At 33.8% G+C, this 22399-nt stretch overlaps 1 protein-coding gene across 3 annotated transcripts in view; it reads left to right on the top strand.

Annotated features, from left to right (window-relative positions):
• LOC106462132 (tumor protein p53-inducible protein 11-like) overlaps positions 1–22399 on the top strand; it is a 198511-nt gene that overhangs the window by 168679 nt on the left and 7433 nt on the right. For all 3 annotated transcript variants that reach the window (XM_022389285.1, XM_022389286.1, XM_013922024.2), the window contains 3 exons: positions 9556–9649; positions 11674–11781; positions 19511–19616. In XM_022389285.1, coding sequence (XP_022244993.1) covers positions 9556–9649; positions 11674–11781; positions 19511–19616 — 308 coding nt within the window. The remainder of the gene's footprint in view (positions 1–9555; positions 9650–11673; positions 11782–19510; positions 19617–22399) is intronic.

Raw genomic sequence — 22399 nt, 5'->3', positions numbered from 1 at the left:
GTTCTATAAGAAAATGATTATATTTTTATTTGTGAATTTCTTTTCTTCAACAAAACATGAATTTGATGTTATAATGTGAGCATAGTTTTCAAATTTTAGTTTGCCAATAACTTTAAATGTATAATTATTGTTTTATTTTAAAACCTTTTAGCTTTAATATTCCCGAGACATACCTGAAGGATGACACTTGTTTTCCGAAACCGGTTGCTATTAATAATCGGGTTATGTATTGAAGGCTCTATGAATTAAAGTTTCAGAAGTAAAGCATTAAAGTAAAACATTATAGCATTGTAAGCTAAATTCATAAGAGAAGTTTTTTTTACAGTTAGATACTTCGATGGAGTGATTTCAAAATTTACTGTCTTCAATATATCAAACTATATATAAGTGCGTGCGTGCGTGTGATAGTACTAATATCCATGATAAAAGATAGTAGAAAGACCACTATTCCAGGTCAAATTGACAGCTGCTCGTAAACTTGTAACTTTATCGCTTTATCACGTGCACAAAACATTAAGTTAAGGAAACAGCTGGCGCCTCCTTATCTTGAAAAGGTACGAAATAATTGACATTATTAATACATTATTATATTAATACAGCTATAGGGTTAAACGTCTTGGTGTTAGGCCTATAGTTATAACTGGGTGGAACTGTTTAAACAGTGGGATATATGCTTTGTTTTAGAGAGGTTCAGCTGCAAATTCATTCTATAAACAAGAGGGAATCCTCAATAGCCGCGACTGTAATTAGATCTCAAATCGGTAAAGAGATGGAGCTATGAGCTAAAAGTTTGTACTTGAAAAACTCAGCCATTCTATAAGCCGTTATGCCGCGGCTGATAAGTTTCAAAACAATTTTACTGTGATTGATTTAAAAACATCTGTAGACCCGATATCAGTATTTTAATTTAAAATCAAAGTGACAAATGTAAAAATGAGATGTAACTTTGTTTTCACATAAATTGATGTACACATTTTAACGTTGATTCTCGGCCTGCTTTGTAAAACATTGATTTAGCGTGACTGATTTAACCAGCATTGTATCGTTGGTTTACTGTTATAATTTGTCCAGCATTATAACGTTGGTTTAGTGTTGTGATTTAGCCTGTATTGTAACGTTGGTTTAATTTAAATGATTTGACCCACATTTTAATGCTGGTTTAATTTAAATGACTTGACCCGCACTTTAACAATGGTTTATCACAACTAATTTATCTCGAATTATAACGTTGATTTAGCGTGAGTGATTTAATCTGTAATATAACATTAATTTAACGCAATCAATGCAACAATGATTTCAAATGAGTGATGTAACCAGCTTAGTAGCATAATGTAACATTTGTAACGTAAAATCATACACCCAGCATTTGAAAATGGATTTAACAAAATTTGACATAACCTGCAATGTAATGTTAATATTAAGTGTCTAGTGGAACCTGTACTGTAAGGTTGGTTGATGTCAGATGTATGCTGTAACCTGAATTGTAAGATTGATATAAGGTGTTTCGTGTAACCTACATTGTAAAGCTTTTATCAAATGTCTGCTGTAACTTACACTGTAACTTTAATTCAGGTATTTAGTGTGAACTGCACTGTATCGTTAACATCAGGTAACATCAGCGTAATCTGTATTGTAAATGTGATTTTATGTGACTGACGTAACCTGTACTGTAACAAAGATCTAACTACAGTGGTGGAAAGATTAATTGCGTCACTCAATTTTTTCACACTTTTTCTCCAAATCATTGTCTGTTCTGAAGCCCTAGTGCATGTAGGTATAAATGTGTTTCATGGATTATGCAATGCTGTCTAATTATTACATCAGCATCGTAATAGGCTGTCTGGATATTGCATCAGCCGGTTGTGGCTAGAAGCTTATCTGCTACAAAGTGCGTGTGATACTACCATTCCCAAGGTTGCTACTTGATTCCACGGAAAAAACCAGTCATTGTTTCTTTGAGTAAATAAAGACTTTGGACAGTTTCTAAATTTAACCAGTCTACTGTGAGCCACTGAGTGCAGAGATATAGAGAGATTGGTTGTGTGGAGCAGCGGAAGAGAAAGCGTAGGAAGATCGTGTTCTGAAACGCATGAGCTTGCAGAACCTTCTATTGTCATCCACAAATCTCAAAAGGGCATGGCAAGAAACTTTAGGAGTCAATTTTACCACACATATCATCCGGTCTTGTCTGTGATCAGCCGACCTCCCAGCAAGACAGCCAAGAAAAAAAACATCCTCTCCAACAAAATGAGGAAGATGAGGTTCAACTGGCCTAAAGAGCATGCTGACTGGACTGAAGCAATGTGGAGCAAAGTGATGAATCGAAGTTCAACCTGCATTGGTTTGATGGGAAGTACTTTGTATGATGTCGATGTGGAGAAGTGTTTCATCTAGCGTGTTTGAATACAACTGTGAAGCATCCGCAGAATCATGAGTTATGGGGATGCATCTCTAGCCATTGTGTGTGATGCCTGCATTTTGTAAAAGGCACTGTATATGCCAACAAGTATCTCGAGATCCTCGAGTTCTGGTTGAAGCCAACAATTCGGGATCACTTCAGGGGAGCTGATCAGTGCACATTCCAGGATGACTCTTCTTCATTCCACAGGGCTAAAAAAGGTTGGTAATACTCATGCATTCTACGCAGTAGGCGTGAAATGAAGAGGACATTTCACTCTACTTATATTGGTTTTATTTCATTGCTTTAGGTGAAGGACTAGCTTTGAAGGGAGAGAATAAAGACACTATGCTAGTCAGGCAACAGCCCATATCTCAACCTTATCGAAAACTGCTAGAAGTTAATAGATAACAAAGTTCAGGGGAAGAAACCGAGAAGCACCTTGGAACTGCAGGAAACCCTGATCTGCGCTTGGCATCATGAACTCGCCCCTGCTTACATTCAGTCCCTTGTACATACTATGCCATTTCGATGTTAAGCAGTCATCAAGGCCAGGGGAGGCACAACCAATAGTAAAACAAGAAACAAACTCTGTGGCAATTTTATGTCAATTACATTAGTGGCGTTATCTTTAAATCTAGGGTCCTTACTCAGAGAACATATTTAAATCTAGGGTTCTTACTCAGAGAACATATTTAAGTCTAGGGTTCTTACTCGGAGAACATATTTAAATCTAGGGTTCTTACTCAGAGAACATATCTAAATCTAGGGTTCTTACTCAGAGAACATATTTAAATCTAGGGTTCTTACTCAGAGAACATTTTCATATTTGACAAATATTTGTTGATCATCTGCTACAATACGTTCGTCAGGGTTGGTTTGTTAATAAAGGTGCATGTATGTGTTTGGATGACTGAAATATGAGTCAGTTTATACCACACAATGCACAATCTCGTAAAAAATTACAGGAACCAAGAAAAGTGTGAAAACATTTGATGACGCAATATTTTTCCACCACTGTAAATATGTTACTTTCCGCGAGTTATTTTGTCAATTTCTGAAACGATTTAAACTGTATAAAAGTGATAGAGCTTTTTTTTGTTTGTTTGTTTTAAGCGCAAAGCTACATAATGAGCTATCTGCATTGTGCCCACCAAAGGGGTCTAACCCAGAATTTTAGTGTTTGGTTTGATAAAAGTTATATGGCATTTGAAAGTGTAATTCGGTTAAAAGTGAACACTATAACCAGGAATTAGTGGTCTTGTAAAGTCGATGGGGAATGTGACAGTGAACAGTTATTAACTTGTTATGAGGGCACTAAATTATTTGTTGCCCGAAATCACCAGTCAATAATAGCTTTATTCTACACTCTCTTCTATTTTCAATTTTACTAAAATATCATTAATTAACGCTGTCACATAGTATATCTAGCCTAATCCCCGAGCCCATATGTAAATCTTAAAGTTGAACATTTTATTGAAAGTTTAGATCTCTTTTTCAGAATCAGTAATTAATTTCGTTTGGTTTATTTTGAATTTCGCGCAAAGCTACACGAGGTCTATCTGCGTTAGCCGTCCATAATTTGGCAGTGATAGACTAGAGGGAAGGCAGTTAGTCATCACCACCCACCGACAACTCTTGGGCTTCTCTTTTACCAACGAATAGTGGGACTGACCGTCACGGCTGAAAGGGCGAGCATGCTCAGTGACGAGGATTCGAACCCACGACCCTCAAGTTGTGAGTTGAGTGACCTAAGCACCAGACCGTCAATAATAAATCAAAAAGATTTATAGATTGTTCAATTTTCAAAATAAAATAGTCCATAGTCAAGTGATTATATAAATAAACGTATGAAGCACACACCTGTCTATCTTAACATAACATAATGTTTTAGAACCTATTAGTCCATCTCGGCTGTTCCATCCTCTAAACTGAACTAAAACTATTAATAAATAAATTAATAAGATATAATATAAAATCTTAAAGTCATTCATATACTTATTAAGCTTTCTCTTAAACTCGTTTAAATTTACTGTCTCCACAACATCCGAAGGCAACCCATTCCAAAGGCCAACCACCCTGTTAGAAACATAAAACTGTCTTAGCTGAAAATGACTCCTATCTTACCAAAATTTGTATTTGTGTCCCCTAATACAACTATTCTCACTATTAAGTATGAAAAAAGATGATGCATCAACACTATCAATTCCCTTTACAATCTTAAACACCTCAATCAGATTCCCCTAACTCTTCTTTTTTCAAGAGAAAACAATTTGAGATATTTCAGCCTCTGCTCATATGACAAGCCCTCCATCCCAGGCACCATTCTAGTAACCCTTTCCAACAATTCAATGTCTTTCCTAAGATAAAGAGCCCAAGACTGAACACAATATTCCAAATGTGACCTAACAAGTGACCTGTGCAATTAAATTATAACCTCTTTAGACTTGTATTCAATAGTTCTGTAGATACAACCTTAAATCCTAATTGCCCTACCGCTAGCAACAGCACACTGCTTGGATGGCTTAAGAGACTGATCAACTATGACATTAAGATCCCTTTCTTTCATGACACTGTTAAGGTTATTCTCATCCAAATTATACTTATAATACAAATTATGATAACCCACATTCATTACCTTGCATTTACTATTATTAAAACCTATTTGCCATTTATTTGCCCAACTCACTAAATGATCTAAATCCTTTTGTAAATCAGCAGCGTCCTCTTCACAGCTAGCAACACCCAAGGCCATAATATAATCTGCAAATGTAAGTAATTATTGACCATTTCTTCATCTATGTCACTGATGTAAATTAAAAAAGCAAAGGTCTTAAGACTGAGCTCTGAGGTACCCCACTTGTGACATTAATCCAGTTTGACTGAACTCCATTTGTAACAACCTTCTGCTTTCTTCCATCCAGCCATTCTTCTATCGAATTTGGTAACTTATCCCTCACACCTACAGAGATTTATTTTACAAGTCTTTTATGTGGCACCTTTTCAAATGCTTTCTGAAAATCCATGTACACTACATCTACACCCTTACCCTCATCTACATAAGCAGTAACCTTTTCAAAGAATGTCAAAAGAATTATCATGCAATATTTTTCTTTAGTGAAACCGTGTTAACTATCGAATAAAATTCTAAACTTTGTTAAATGGCTTTGCAAGCCATCTTTTATCAGATTTTTCAAAATTTTCCCACAAATGATGTAAGACTAATGGGCTTATAATTACTGGGACAATTTTATCACCTCCCTTGAAAAGAGGAGTAACATTAGCTAACTTCTAATTCTCTGGTACCTGTCCACAATTCAAGGACTTAAAAAAATAGTAGCACGTGGCTCACATATTCAATCCTTAACCTCCTTCAAAACCTTTTTGGAAGTATTATCTGGCGCAGGAACCTTATCGTTCTTTAAATTTCCCATTTTTTTATTAACAAGCTCAGAATGAATGCAGTCATCTTGTTCGAAATTTGGCTAAAATATTGGCGAGATTTCCGACGTTGCTGGTAAATTAGGCCTAAATGAATCAGCGTGTTTTCACTGTGCTGCAAAAAAATCGTCGTATGCAAAGTTCTGCTACGACGTCACGCTTACATGGGCAACATTGATGCGATTTGTTGTCTAGCTTATAATGCAACATCGAAAAATGTATCATACCTTGTGATGCGCTATCTGCCAATCATAGCAAATAATTCATGTTAGGGGTAGAATAATGTATAGTATTGAAAGTGATCAATGTAACCATCATTATCTTATAAGTATGTTTAATCTAAGGTTTGTCTTTGTCTTACAAAGCATTTGATTTATCCTATTTCAGAGTACAGCGGAAATTATTCTGAAATTTTAAGTTAAGATAATCTCTTCACTAAAATATATTTTAGGAATACTGTAAAGTAACCAAGTAAAACAGCATATCCGCTTTGAAAATTGATTGTATTAAATCCTAGGGCTGTCCATCAAAAAACTATTATGTCCTCTGAGCCGCAAAATTCTTAGTATACTCAGTATTTCAAATACTGAAAGAAGAATACATTCTTTTATTAAAAAATACCTATTTGAGTCCTGAAAAGAAAAATAGTGATTTAGCTTGGGTTCTTTTAAATGGGCAAAGGAATTTAATAGAAAACCAAGATATAAGGTTTTAGAATATAAGAGCTCTCGTGTTCATAAAAATAGTCTTATCACATATAATATTTAAGTCACCAACTATATACTTTAGCTCTGGTTCCGCCCACGGGTGACTCAGAGGTACGTTTGGGGTCTATAACGCCAGAAATCTATGTTCGATACCTTTTATAGTTTAAATCGCTTCAGAAATTTTTTTTAATGAGATAACTTGGATTAGTCTAGATAAACTTCTTATCGTTACCTCCCCAAGCGTCCTTTGCGCGAGAATAAAAAAGTCAAATTCTTCACACGTTCCTTGGTATGCGATCTGCTATATTTTGTTTTCTGCTCAACTAAAGCGCACTTACTTTTACTCCAGTATTTCTTCGAAATTATTCCTCTACAAGAAAACATTACAAGTGCAAAGGCTGCAAAGTTGCAAGGACTAAAAAAAATAGAAGAGCATCTAAAGATGTAAAAATCAAAATCATCCATTAGTGACTAGATTTTCAAGCACGTGTAGAATGTATAGATAGGTAAGCCAGTAACGTACCCTTCAAGTTAATTAACTTATAAAAAAAAGCCTTTAAAAGAAATTAAATCACAGATCACATTACTGATTCACTTATTATCTATGCAAAGAATGTTTTCAATAAATAACTACTTTTAATATTTAGTAATGAACCCGGCAATTTGGTCTCTGCTTTTTGGTTATATTTTATATTTATCTTATTCAATTTTAAAATTTTTTGGTGTATTTTGAATTTATCTACTTCTTGAAAAACATCTTACCTTAGAAAGAAAAACATACGCCGAGAAACATTAAGCAGGCATATCTCTACTTCTTGAAAAACATCTTACCTTAGTAAGAAAAACATACGCCGACAAAAATTAAGCAGGCATATCTCTTAGGATAGATATGTCCGTTTTATAATAATTCATTAAACTCACTATCAGAAATGACCCTGATATAATTTACTAATAGAAGAGAAAAAAAATTTAGTGATCGAAACTAGAAGCAAGGATTTTGTCTCATTTTGCTCTGCCTTCTTAACTGGCCCTAATTGAATTTCCGCTGCGTTTACTTCCACGTAAGAGAAGCGCAGTAATGGACTTCGATTTCTTGTTCTTCGTCAGAAGAGAATATTCTACTAGAATAAAAAAAAAGACGTTTTTGCTTTTAATTCTTTTAAAAATACAAATACAAAGTTAAAAGGTATAAGTAACGAAAAGAAAACGGATTTTTCAAGAATGTTGCAAAAACAAATCTTTTCGAAAAACGTTTTCTTTGTTTGTTTCTTCCAGAATCTTCTTGCAGAGCCGCTCCTAATTTCAAACTGATAGACTAGAAGGAAGGCATAACAGCACCAATCGCCAACTCTTAAGCTACTTTTATTTAATAGAATAATAGGATTTGACCGTCCTGGCTCTAAAAACGCACCTACAGTTCCAAAGTGTGAAATTTGAATCCGGAATCCATTGCCACGAAAAGGTGCTTCGCACTTTGTTGCCGTGGGTACGCTATTAGAGTGACAGTCAAATCCCACTGTTTTGTCAGTAGCTCAAGATCTGGTGGGAGCTGCAATTAAGAAGTGCTATAAAGAGTTGAAACAGCACTAAGTGCTAATTTGTAAATTTTGTTGATAATGCTTATAAGAAAATAAGTATAAAAGTTACATATGGAAAGGTAGAGCGACATAACAGAAACAGTTCTTTGATCATCTTCCTATAGAAACAGTTCTTTGATCATCTTCCTACAGAAACAGAAACAGTTCTTTGATCATCTTCCAAAACTGAAGTAGGTTTTTCAGTTGGCTCAGGTAAGAAGCTCGGTCAAGAGAGTTGTGTATTCAATTTTTTTTCTAGTGGTGAGGTTGTCACTGCGCGTGTTAGAGCAAATCAAACCTTACGGGCAGTGAGTAATTTGTGTGTAGTGTTATAGTTAATGTTTTAATAATGTGTAGTTTTATAATTAGTTAATGGTTTAATGACTAGGTATAACCAAGTGTGATCGTGAAGATAGGACATATTTCAACTTGAGTTTAATATCAAACTGCAAGATCTTCTAGGTGTTCATAAGTAATAATATGGCAGGGAGGGGGATCTTCTAGGTGTTCATAAAAACTAATATGGCATGGGGGGGCGCGTTGAATTTCATCGGATGTGCCGCTTTACTGAATGTTCCCGGAACCGGTGATCAAATACTGAAAGTCGAAACATGATAGTAATTACTGACTGTGTATGGTGAACAGTTTTACTAAGCTTGAACGAGTAAAATAATAGTGAGATTTCAGACAGTGAATAAATACACCCTTGAAGAAGTACCACTTGGTAAGGGTGTATTTTGTGAACTTTCGGACTTATAGTTAAAATTGAACAAATACGTTTTAGGTTAAGAGTTGTTTAGTAGAATGGATTTTTATTGTACATTAAGGGTGATTATTAAATGAATGTTACCTTGACAGAATGGATTTTTACTGTACATTAAGGGTGATTATTAAATGAATGTTACCTTGACAGAATGGATTTTTATTGTACATTAAGGGTGATTATTAAATGAATGTTACCTTGACAGAATGGATTTTTACTGTACATTAAGGGTGATTATTAAATGAATGTTACCTTGACAGAATGGATTTTTATTGTGCCTTGAAGGGTGATTGTTAAATGAATGTTACCTTGAGAGAATTGATTTTTATTGTACCTTGAAGGTTGATTATTAAATGAGTGTTACCTTGACATCCAACTGTACTTGGTTATTGTTCGTAAAGGTTAGTTGTAATGTTGGTTTGCTCCTTGTAGTGGTGCATTAGTGTGAAAGATTAACTAGCATCAAAATGGGTGCTGTTACATGTGGTCTGTCAGTTCAAAACTAGGAATGGCTATGCGCAAATAGCTTTACAATACAAGATACAATACAATGAGGTATAGTATTCAATAATAGAATGTGTAAACACTATTTATGATAATTGATGTTTAGCACAGGAAAACTAGATATATATAATTGAACCTCAGTGTGCATGTTTTTGTCTTTCACAGGAAACATAGCAGTGGAGACCTTCATAGCCGATTGAAAACACGTAAGATCTTGGGAGTCGGGGAAACTGATAATGGAGACATCCACAGATCAAAAGTATTTCGAATATATTTCCGTTTCTCACTTTGTGTTTGTCCGTTTGTCTAAAGAATTTAGAATAGGACTTTATATCACGTGGTTTTCAGTTACACTGGATACTGAAGACTACCTTGTAACACGATTAGAATTTGCTTAAGTCATTTTAGTATGCACCCTTAAAAAATTTAAATAAAACTTGTATATATATATACGGAGTATCAGACTGAAATGACGTTACTTTAATTAGATCTTTTCTTTTCTTTTTTTGCATTCAGAATTTAGACTTTTCTATTTCTTTTTTGCTTCAGTTTTTCCTTGATCTCAAGAATCTTTATTATTTATGTACATATTCTAGACTCTTGCAAGGTTAAACGCCAATATTTTACGTCTGTTATATATGACAGCGAAAAGACCTAGACCAGGGCAGCTAACAACCATCTATACACATAAAATTATTCCTATCGAATTTAACGACGATATTTCCCATTACAAGATAATTTATTGGCGTTATCAAAGTAGGCAGTACCATCAAATATATGCATGGAGGAATAATAATTACTTCGTTAAACCTATGTAATGTAAAAGTACAAAAAAAACTACAAGTTTACACAACGCCAACTAAAGAGCAGATATAGGCCACACATTATAAACTTTACTTTGTGTATTTTAATTTGGTTTGTATTGTCAAGTTAACTAACTAGTCATTGCTGCTTTATTAAGGTTCGAAAGGTTAGGGTGAGTTAATAGGTATAACATGAATAACTCTTAAGACAAGTCGTTAATTTATGTCTTAAATATAACAACAATTACGCAACCTAAAGTAACGTTTTATTATTCGTCTTCAAGATACTGAAAGTAACTGTTAGTGCTTGAAACCCCTTATGAGGTTTTAAAAATAATTGAAATATTTGGAAAGGGGTTTTATAATCTTCATAAATCCCAGGTTATTGTTTGTTTCAAATTATTGCGTGAAGCTTCTAAGGGACTATTTGTGTATAGTCGTCCATAATTTTGAACAGACTAGGAGAACGGCAGCTAGTCAACAGCACCCACCGCCAACTCTTCGAATGCTCTTGTCTGATCGAATAGTAGGTTTTGACCGTCACTATTATAGCTCACCAACAGACTCAAAGTGGAAAGCGCGTTTTTTGTTTGGGGGAAAGGGCCGCGAACAATGAATTTTCGGATTCACAGTCATGTCCCAAACTTTATATTAAACTCTTTTGTGATTTCTGAATATCGCGAGTTCGAATCCCCGTCCCACCAAACATTCCCGACCTTTCAGCCGTGGGGGTATTATAATGTGACGGTCAATCCCACAATTTGTTGGTAAAAGAGTAGCCCAAGAGTTGGCGGTTGGTGGTGATGAATAGCTTGCTTTCCCTCTAATCTTTCACTGCTGAATTATAGACTGCTAGCGAAGATAGCATTCGTGTAGCTTTGCGGAAAATTTAAAACAAACCAAATTAAAACTTTTGTGTTTATTTCAAAATGTCTATCAGTAACTTAACATGTAACCTCACGCTAGCTAAACACCACAGCCATAATTCATACAATGGATAGTAGAGAATCTGTATGACATTTTTAAATCACGTCTTTCCTTAGCTGGAATTATTGTTTGGAATAGATGCATAACATAATTCATACAATGGATAGTAGAGAATCTGTATGACATTTTTAAATCACTTAGCTGGAATTATTGTTTGGAATAGATGCATAACATAATTCATACAATGGATAGTAGAGAATCTGTACGACATTTTTAAATCACGTCTTTCCTTAGCTGGAATTATTGTTTGGAATAGATGCATAACATTAATTCATACAATGGATAGTAGAGAATCTGTACGACATTTTTAAATCACGTCTTTCCTTAGCTGGAATTATTGTTTGGAATAGATGCATAACATTCATGAGATAGGTAGAATGTTCATGTTTAGAAATAACAAAGCTATCATTTCATAAGACGAATCTGGTTTTTCTGAAAAATAGAAATGAAAAAAAAAACATCTTTTTTTGCACGTTTTTGTATTTGCCGGTAGATCAGTCAAGTTCTTGGTCATAACGAGCACCTGTTTGTCAAGTTCCCTCGTGGTTTCCAGGTGTGGCATCTGTCTATGGCGATCATCTTTACCTTATGTGGATTGATGGTAAGTACAGAAACAGCTGTAAATTGTTTGTGACATTTTACTCCTTCAATTAACTATTAAAACTATATGCTAAAATAAGCAGACATGAGTAAAATAAACCAAGTAAGTGGAAGAAACATATAATTTTTGAGAGTGCATAAAGCAAACAACTGTTGTTTGTGTTCTTTAACTAAATTATATTATGTTCTTTCTTTAATATTATTTTCATTAAGAGTATTGGTTAGAATGTATTATTTTTCTTATAAGAATTATTTTGCATTCTTAGCTTAGTGTATAGGTTAAGGTTTAACTTAAATCTCCTGAGTTGGCCGAACCTTGTGATATATTATCGGATTTAAGGCCTGATATATCGCTAATATTGAGGGTACTCAGCTCGTGTGATTATACATTTAACCTTTATAAATAAGAATGTAAAAACAGGCTAAAAATTACTATGTTCATTACCGGATCAAATTTTAGTTCTGATCTACTTAAGTGACTTTAATGAGAAGTTAACATTAACTACTGATTACTAAGTTGATGTTTATTAAAGAAAACATTGTTACGAATATGTTATTTTATTTTCTTCACTGACGTCATTTTTTGTGTTAGACAAATGCACATAGTGGGTGGATGGATAGACAAACAAGTCCGATAAGTATACATATGTCAATCAATCCGTATTCTTGTCTAGAGAAATCCTACAATGTGAGATTGTACGCCTTAAAGGATGGGTGAACATCTAAGTAGGTTAAGGAAGGCTGAAACCGTCCTAGTGGAGAAACTATTGAAATAATTCGCTTAGAATGATGACACAAAGAGAATGACGTAAAATGTTCCGTTACCTTTAGCCTTAGTCAGCAAATGTGTAATCCTGACCATACAAGTTATAAAATACTACACTTTACAAGTAAGTTAAGGTTAAACAAAAGACTCGAATTAAGGTGGACTATGCTATAGACCTTGTGCAACTACGTCACAGCTTCACGGTCAACTCTGATTGTGCACCATCTTGATGATCAACCACGCGTGATAACAGTTGATCCTTTATATATAGCTTGTTATATGGCATATGGGTGCTGTAATAGAGCAGACATGAAGTATTTATCATTTTATCGTTTTCCTGTGGACGAAAAACATGGATAGCTACAGTGAAACGTGAAGTTTGGACACCGAGTGTAGCCAACATTTTATATCAGGTAGACCTAACGATCCTGTGTGCTTTTAACATTTAAAGTTAACATTATGCTCCAAGCATACTATTAATTAATTAAATAGTTGATTACTGAAGAAATTAATTAAATATAAGAAAGAAGAGCAATGAATCCTTTTACTTGATTATTGATCATCAGTTTTGGCACATGTGACATCCCCTAAAAATAAAATGTTAGAGGAGCTATTGAAAGTTATGACAGAAAAGCCAAGTATGAAGAAACGAAAACATGAACATACGTGTTAAAGCTTACTATAAATAGTCCTCAGTGGCTCACCAGTAAGTCTGGGGGCTAACACCACTAAAAACCGGGTTTCGATACTCGTGGTGGGCACATTACGGATAGCCTATTGTGTTGCTTTGCGGTTAACAACAAACAAACAAATACAATAAATAACTTTTTATCTTGAAATATGTGCAGTAACCTAAGTTTACTGTCTAATTATCAGTAGCATTTTATTTGTAAAATACCATTTATCTTCATACATATGAGCTCATAGCTACGTTTTATAAGTATGATACTGGTTGATCTGAAGGTTCTACAGCAGCAAATGTTCTTCAACTTGCCTATCCAAAAATCACACAGAGACAACGGCAGACACTGTTGAAGTCTCGATGTAATGAAACGCCACTATTGTCAGAAATAAAACAAGTTCACAAACATCTCTCACGATGAAAGACGCTGAAACATCAAAAGACACAACACGACTGTTGCTCATATGTAACCAAAAATATGACAATAGAGTAGTTGATCTATAACTGAGCCAGGAACCATTCATAGGCAGCCACGAAAAAGTGAAAGTCTTCATGGTCTCAGAAAATGTCATTTATTTATGGTAATATTTAATTTGATAACCTCGAACTAAATGTATCATTACAACCATTTCCTCAACTTTTCCTAACATTGATGAGTTAAATTAGGTTAAATGTAACAGTGCATTATCCATCCTTTGTTTCAAAGTTCACCACAGTACCATTGTTGAAACCTTTGCTAATATTATACATATCCGAAACGAAAAACTGGTCCTCCTAATCATAGTTTGATCAGATAGGTTAGAGTTACAAAGAACTCTACCATAGTTTGATCAGATAGGTTAGAGTTACAGAGAATTCTACCATAGTTTGATCAGATAGGTTAGAGTTACAAAGAACTCTACCATAGTTTGATCAGATAGGTTAGAGTTACAGAAAACTCTATCATAGTTTGATCAGATAGGTTAGAGTTACAAAGAACTCTACCATAGTTTGATCAGATAGGTTAGAGTTCCAGAGAATTCTACAATAGCTTGATCAGATAGGTTAGAGTTACAGAGAACTGTACCATATGTTGTTTAAAGAAACTTTAAAGGGCTATCAAATCTACATGCAAAAAACAAAACCTACTTAAACTACAAGTTTCACAATACAATTAAATACTTAATTTCCTGGCTAGGATGGTCACGCCAGTGATAAACATTTGCAGAACAGTGGAGTTATCTAACAATGCTTTTCCCTGGAGATATAATTAAGGCAGACAGAGGTTTTAATATTGCAGAATCACTTGACATTTATGGTGCCAATTTAGAAATCCCTGCTTTTACTATAGAAAACAAACAACTAGGTACAAGTGAAGTTAATCAAACATTTAGTATCTGTAAGAATACACACTGAGCGAGTAATAGGAAACATGATAGAAAAAATATATCGTATAGAAGACAGCGCAGTTGCAATTACCTTGCTACAAGCAGATGAAAGACCTGGTTCCACAGCATTAAACAAAATTGTCAGAGTAGTGTGTGGCTTAACAAATCATCGCGAGTCCGTTGTTCCATTTGATTAAGGGATGACTATGATATCCTTGAAAAATATTAAATATAAATACGACCGTAGATTATGTCTGCTCCCAGTATTATACTCAACAGAGTGCCTTATCTTCTTGAATTTTGGTATCATTTTTAATACAAGTTATGTTAGCAAGTCTGTTGGATATTTTTTTCAGCCGCAGCATAGCGGTTCATAGAATGGCTCTGAGTCTGTTTGTTTGTTTTACAAGTACAAACTAGCTTTTAGCTCATAGCTCCGTCGTCTCTTGACCGATTTGAGATCCAATTTCAGTTTTGGATTCGGGAGGTCAAAATCCTTTCGATTTATGAATTTTACCAAACTCAAGATCTCATAGATTAATTTATTCTAATCGGACCTAAAAAATTTCAATTTGAGTGTAAGCAGGTAGAGAGCTAATAAAAATATAGGTATCATAGATCAATTAAGACACACAATAGTGTGTCGTGCGGCCAAAACAACCTGCAGGATACACTATGGAAATCTAAACTATCACATATTTTCAGTGGATGTGTTCTACAAGACTGTTACTTCACATACCAATCCGTTACGAAATACACGAGATATAATATCTCCAATTTTGATTGAATTTTACCCATATTTTTCTTCACACTGAATGTACGGAAACTTTATTTGATAGAAAAACATACTTAACTTTTACAGATTTTTTTTCAATTTGGTACACAGATATATCTTTACAACCTACAATTATATGTCAAATTTGGTCTAAATATAAGTCAGAAGTGCAAAGTTATTCCACAAAAACCGATCAAATGTGACCAACTTTTTGTGCACGCCTACGCGCAAAGTCACTTGAGCTATCCATCTGAAATTTTTACTACAGCTTTGCCTAAGAGTAACAGTGGAGCTTTTTTAGTTTTTTGTTATTCGGATTCAAGACGACTGATTTAGACAGCTAAACTATAGGGTGAAAGGGCGTGCAGATACATAAGTATTAGTTACGCCAAGAAAACTAGATTATCAGTCTCTAGCTCAAGTTTTCGAAAGAGTCATACGCGTGAACGGTTATTATTCATTATTCATTGCCAACTTTTAAGCACAAGTTTGCTAAATTTTCTGAAATTCTCCTAATTAAAGAGCGTTTAGTGTCACGTCATATTAGCTTAAGCAATTAGCTTAAATAATGATGCTTGATACGGCTGTACCAAGTGCATGCGGGTGATGACAAGAAACTGTTAATTTAGATTTCATGGCGTTACTATAAACGAAGTTGTTAACTCTGTTTTAGAGAGGAAAAACTACCACCATTTATTTTAAAGAATCTGGTTGGTTCTGTAAAGTATAGGTCTGCTCTGAGTAATAAAGTTGTGATGTTGGTTACTATCGAGTGTCACTTTCTCACTTGCTGTGGTTTGTTGGTTTGTATTGACAAGAAATCATGATATCTAATCAAAAACATCTTAGGTGTTAACAAAGGGTGCGGCCAAAAAAGGATTGAGCGCGCGACTTAAACGAATGAAATCAAAATTGGCGGCCAAACTGGTTGTTACACTTATAGCACTGATAAGAATTTCACAGCAATTATCCATTCATTAGTTAGCCAGGCCGCGTTTTTGTGTTCAACTTTGGGCATGATGCTGGGTAAAACAAACCACGCGGCCTAGCTAACTAATGAATGCATATTTGCTTTTTTTTTTGGCTGCACCTATTTTTCACACTTAAGGTGTTTTTGGTTAGATTTACTGTAATCTTCCCTAAAAGAATTTCAAGTGTCGCAGCTATAGATGATTCCCTCTTGTTTCTTATCAAACAATTTAATAGATATAACTGTTTTTTCACAGTCAGTTACTCTCTCTAAAGCAAATAAAATGGCTTTGAACATTTATCTTAGACAACGTGTTTAACCTTTCATTAACAATTTCTAAAATTTTGAACTACAACAACGTTTATCAGCTTTTAGTTAGTTGATCCAGCAGTCTGACAATTTTGTCAAATATGTCCTTCAAACTAAAGAAAAATAATGTATGAATTATTAAACTTTTAACATAGCTTTGCATTTTATTGTTTGATTTTATATTCTATTATTTTATATTTATTTATTAGTAAATAAATATTTAAGCTATCGTAAATATGACTGAAACTATTAAATATGACAAAGTTTTTGATCTATTTGAAGGTGGATAATGATGTTCGTCTCAGCATATTTCTGTAGTTAACGTAAAACATGTCTGTACTTGTCATTGTACATTTGTACAAGGTGATATGCTAAAGCCATATAGTGCTCATGTTAACTGTATTCAATTTTTGAATTCATCGTGAATATATTTTCTGTATTATGACAGTAAAAATTACTAGTCTAAATATATCGGTTTGAAATGAGTAAAAGAGTATGGTGTAAAATGGTTGATGAGATTGAATCCATTATATATGACAAGATTAAGAGAGGTTTGGAAGTGTATGACTGTTACACTTTATATGCTTATTATTGTCCTCATGATTTCAATAAAGTATGTTGTTGGTATAAAATTGTGTAGTGCCATTAAATGAACTTAACGTTTTTATTTTTATTAAAAAATGGCACAGCAAACAAATAACACAAATAGAAGCACATATGTGTGTATAATCACGCTTTAGCGTTACACACTGTTGTATATTATGTTGTTGGTATCATATTGTGACAGACAAAATTAGCTCGTCGTAAACATGGCTTTCTGCATGGTCATTACTATCACGGTGATCAAAGATGGTGGCGTAAATCAAAGCACGTGGTGAGTGATGTCATCACCACAAGGTCTATAGTAGTTCGAAAAGAAACTTTAGTCACGATTGTTTCTGATGTAGAATTGAAGTAAAAGTTATCACAAGTTATGAAGCTATCACAATCACACTTTTAAGTTGCATCAATTAGACCAGCTAAATGTCTATTACAGCTCTTTATTTCCATGTGGCAAGAAACGTTGCATTTTCTGATCACCAAATCACAACAAAGCAGAGAAAGACTACAATAAGCAGCAAATCAAAGAGTGTGAAATTTCCAACATACCGGTTTGAAAGGCTCGAACGTGGACTTTAGACAATCAGAGACGAACATGCATTTTGATGGTTTAAAAATAATGCTACATTAGGAGAGGCTTAATATTAAGAATATCATACAAAAGACAGATATTTATGTATAACAGTAGATGAACAGGCCAATTTAAAAATATGCAAATCACTACTTATTTAGATAAATTCAGAGTTGAAAAGAGAAAAAAAAACACTTAACCGACAAATGTTATTGATATTAGTTGTGATAGTTGTTGAAACCGACGATCATACACGTTAGAACTGAACATTTCAATGCAGTGTGATCTCTATCATACACGTTAGAACTGAACATTTCAATGCAGTGTGATCTCTATCATACACGTCAGAACTGAGTATTTCAGTTTGGAGTGTTCTCGATCATATACGTTAGAACTGAATATTTCAGTGTAGTGTGATCTCTATCATACACGTCAGAACTGAGTATTTCAGTTTGGAGTGTTCTCGATCATATACGCTAGAACTGAATATTTCAATGCAGTGTGTTCTCTATCATACACGTTAGAACTGAACATTTCAATGCAGTGTGTTCTCGATCATATACGTTAGAACTGAATATTTCAGTGTAGTGTGTTCTCTTTCATACACGTCAGAACTGAATATCTCACGGTATTATTTCCGATGATACACTTTGGAACTGACGATTACAATGTAGAATGTTCAAACTGACAATCACCGTTGTAGAATATTCCGACAGATACTTCACGCTAGAACTGACGATTGCAATGTAGTATATTCCGACCGATGATACACGCTAGAACTGACGATCACACTGTAGAATGTTCAGACTGATGATGTCCCCCGGTAGGACAACGGTTAGTCTGCGGATTTTTAACGCTAAAATCCGGGGTTCGATTTCCTGTGATGGTTACAGCAGATAGCTCAGTGTGGCTTTGCTGTTAAACAAAGAAATCAGACTGATGATACACGCTAGTAATGACGATTTCACTGTAAAATGTTCCCGATAATATACGCTAGAAGTGAGAATTTAATTAAACAGAACAAAGTTCTACCTAACACTTATTTTATATTACTTTTTACAATATATATAGTCATTACACAATATATACAGTCATCATACAATATACAGTCATCGTACAATAAGTATAGTTATTTCACAGTAAATACGGTCATCGTACAATAAAGTCATTATATAATAAACATCAAATGAAGCTTACAGATATCCCCCCCAAAAAAAAAAGATGGAAAAAAAGCGGAAGGAAAAAATAAATAAAAATTACGATGAATCATAGTCATAATCAAACTTGGAACATTTAACCCTTTACGACGGAGCTTTTGAAACCCATATTCAACTAAGTTCTTGAATAGAGCATCAAAAGTTTTGCTTTTCATGTTTAAAAATAGTCACCTCACGGACGTATTTTTATGGTATTCACATACCATCCTTCCAAGTTGTAGGTTTATGAGATTACTTCAGCTAATTACTTAAGTTGTTAATACAATTAAAAATATATCAGTATATTTTTATGGCCGAATGTTCTACTTTTCCCCATCCTTTACAACATTAATCTCGTTATGATTAGATAAGGACGTTAGTGGATTTTATTTGTTAGATCCGAGATCCCTTGGAGGAAAAATTAAACCTATTAGATAACTTCAAACTGCCTTGGGTGATAAACTTGATTATATTTAATTTGTTTATTATTACAGAATCTCTTCCTGCCAGACCAATGGTATGACATCACTTTGAAACACCAGGTGATTGGAGATCTCAATGCTAATCTCGCGACCAGATTTTATGGCATCACCCTTCTTGGTAAGACGTAGTTTACTGTGATAAACTCGTTGGGTTACGTGGTGTATTTTAAAACCAAAACATTTATCCGTATTTTACTGAGAGTTTTCAAGGCTATTTTATAAGTATCAAAACTGATCAGAATCAACTCAAGATGTTTATAATTTTTCAGGTGAAGGCTAAACCAATTAGATCCGATACAGGAACCGAATTGAAATATGTCTTTATCAAATTTTATTTTTTGACAAATGTGGGGAAACATATAGTTCTAACGATATTTTATCCAGTTCTGTAGCTATTATAGTTATTTATGAAAGAATAGTTTTACATAGGTAGAATTATTCACCCATTATAATAAGATAAACTATTTATTAGAGGCTTTAATATCACAAGTCTTATACTCGCATAATACTGTAATTTAATGGGTTTTTTTTCAGACTTTGTGGTTCTGTAAGTGGTGTTTTACAGCAAGTGTATTCCATACGTGGTTACTGTGTTTTGTGCAAACACATTGAAACATGTAGATGATATTAAAGCTTTTTATAGTTACTTGTCAAACATGTAAGATAAATACTTGAAGAAAAAAATTTTCCCATAACCAGTGAAGAGATACTGACATGCTTCATTTGTTTATTTACAATAGGAAGTTTGTTTTTTGTTTTTTCAAAAACACCATTAACCTGAACCAAGAGAAGCTCACATATGCAGTGTATGACTCAAGATGTAGCATAGCATTAGTGACTATTCTTCGAAGTAAAGCAGATTTCACGTTTAAGTAGTTATAAAGTTAACCAGTGTTGGTTTACTTAACATACGTTTCAAAAATTATACACACTCAAATGACTGATAACAACAACCCCCGCAACTGGCAGCATTTCAACCCGAATGATTACTTTAATAATCTTGTTGATTTAATATACTCTTGCAGTAAGTTGATATAGTGTTCAAGCCACCTTTACTTTTGAAAATAATTCATAAAAAATTTGCATCTATCTTTTAGCTCATTGGTAAGGTAGTTTTTAAAAACACACGAGTCAAATAGATTTCGTTTATTTATATATAACCAACCAAGCAAGGATAATGTTTCCAAACAAGTGCCACGTTAGGCTTAAGTAATTTTTGTGTAAGGCTTTGAGTGTTTTAAAATTTAAACTAAATAAACTTTCCATTTAAAACACTGATTTGTGAAATTTGTTGTTGAAAGCAGGAGCTGTATTATGCTTCATTTACTTTACTATAAATTATCTATGCTTGGACTTTGCACCGAATAGGTGTCAAAACAAACCTCAAACTGTGGGGCTGAAGTCTCCCCCCGTATGGATGCCGTTGAGGGATGTTTTTAAGTCGTTCTATAAAATTATTTTATCATGCTTTTTCTCATGCATGTAATTATATATTTTAATGGGTGGTTTCGGTTACTTGGCCCTGAAACCGTGGGGGCGCCAGACTTTACAGCCCTCCTGGATCCTACGCCTACGAACCATGTGAGGTTTAAGTTATTTCACAACAAGAACCATTTGAGGTTTCAGTGATTTTAAAGTATAAGCCTTTTAAGGTTTAAGTTATTTTGAAATATGAATCATGTGAAGTTTCAGTCATTTTGAAATAAAAGCCATTGAAATTTCAGTTATTTTACAACACGAACCATGTAAGTTTAAATTACTTTAAAATATGAACCATATGAGGTTTCAGTTATTTTACAACATGAACTATGTGAAGTTTCCGTTATTTTATATCTAATTATGATGTTTTAGTTATATTAACTCTATGAGGACTGTATCAGTCATTTTCAAACACGAACTATATAATGTTTTTGTTATTGTTGAAAGATGAACTGTATGGGGTTTAATTTGCTTTAAAATATGAACCACGTGCGGTTTCAGTTATTTTATATCTAACTATTAGGCTTTGTTTATATAAACTATATTAGAACTGTTTCAATCATTTTAAAACACGAATTATATAAAGTTTATTTTATTTTTGAAAGATGAACTGTGTGGGATATAATTTACTTTACAATATCAACCATGTGAAGTTTCGTTTACTTTAAAATATCAACCATGTGAAGTTTCGTTTACTTTAAAATATCAACCATGTGAAGTTTTGGTTTCTTTAAAATATCAACCATGTGAAGTTTCGGTTATTTTAAAATATTAACCATGTAAAGTTTTAGTTATTTTAAATATGAAACATGTGAAGTTCAGTTATATTAAAATGTGAACCATATGAAGTTTCAATTTTAACATGTGAACCACGTGAGGTTTCAGTTATTTTACTGCAGGAAATGTGTGAAGTTCTAGTTATCTTATATCTAATTGTGAAGTTTTCATATGATGGCCGTTTCAGTCATTTTAAAACATGAACTATACGAGGTTTTTATCATTTTTGAAAGATGAACTGTATGGAGTTTGTTCTATGTGAGTTATTCTAATATTTACGCTACAATTCGGATTAAACGATACGATTTATATAAACCAGTGAATATCAACAATCCCAGCATTCTGGTTTTAGATTTAATTTTTAAAATATGCAATATTCTATATCCAAACCGTTGATGTAACAACGTCACAGATTGATTGCTATTAGTAGTCTCATTAGTAATAAAAACAATTGGACTAAAGTTTAGCTGGGTCACATCAGGAAACGTAAGAACGTTGTAAGTTATCCCGCATTTCCCTCTCTCTCTCTCCTCCTAATAGGAATTTAGGTCTTTGTGATCTAGAAGGGTCAGGTGCTCTGGGACCTCTTCCTCCTTTCCGAACTGTGGTATGTCGTCCGTGAATGTAGAGTGTTGATACTACAAG

This window comes from Limulus polyphemus, unplaced genomic scaffold (assembly GCF_000517525.1).
Source record: "Limulus polyphemus unplaced genomic scaffold, Limulus_polyphemus-2.1.2 Scaffold1100, whole genome shotgun sequence".
Classification (NCBI taxonomy): Eukaryota; Metazoa; Arthropoda; class Merostomata; order Xiphosura; family Limulidae; genus Limulus; species Limulus polyphemus.
The sequence above is the reverse complement of the archived record's forward strand: the minus strand, read 5'-3'. Positions and strand labels throughout refer to the sequence as shown.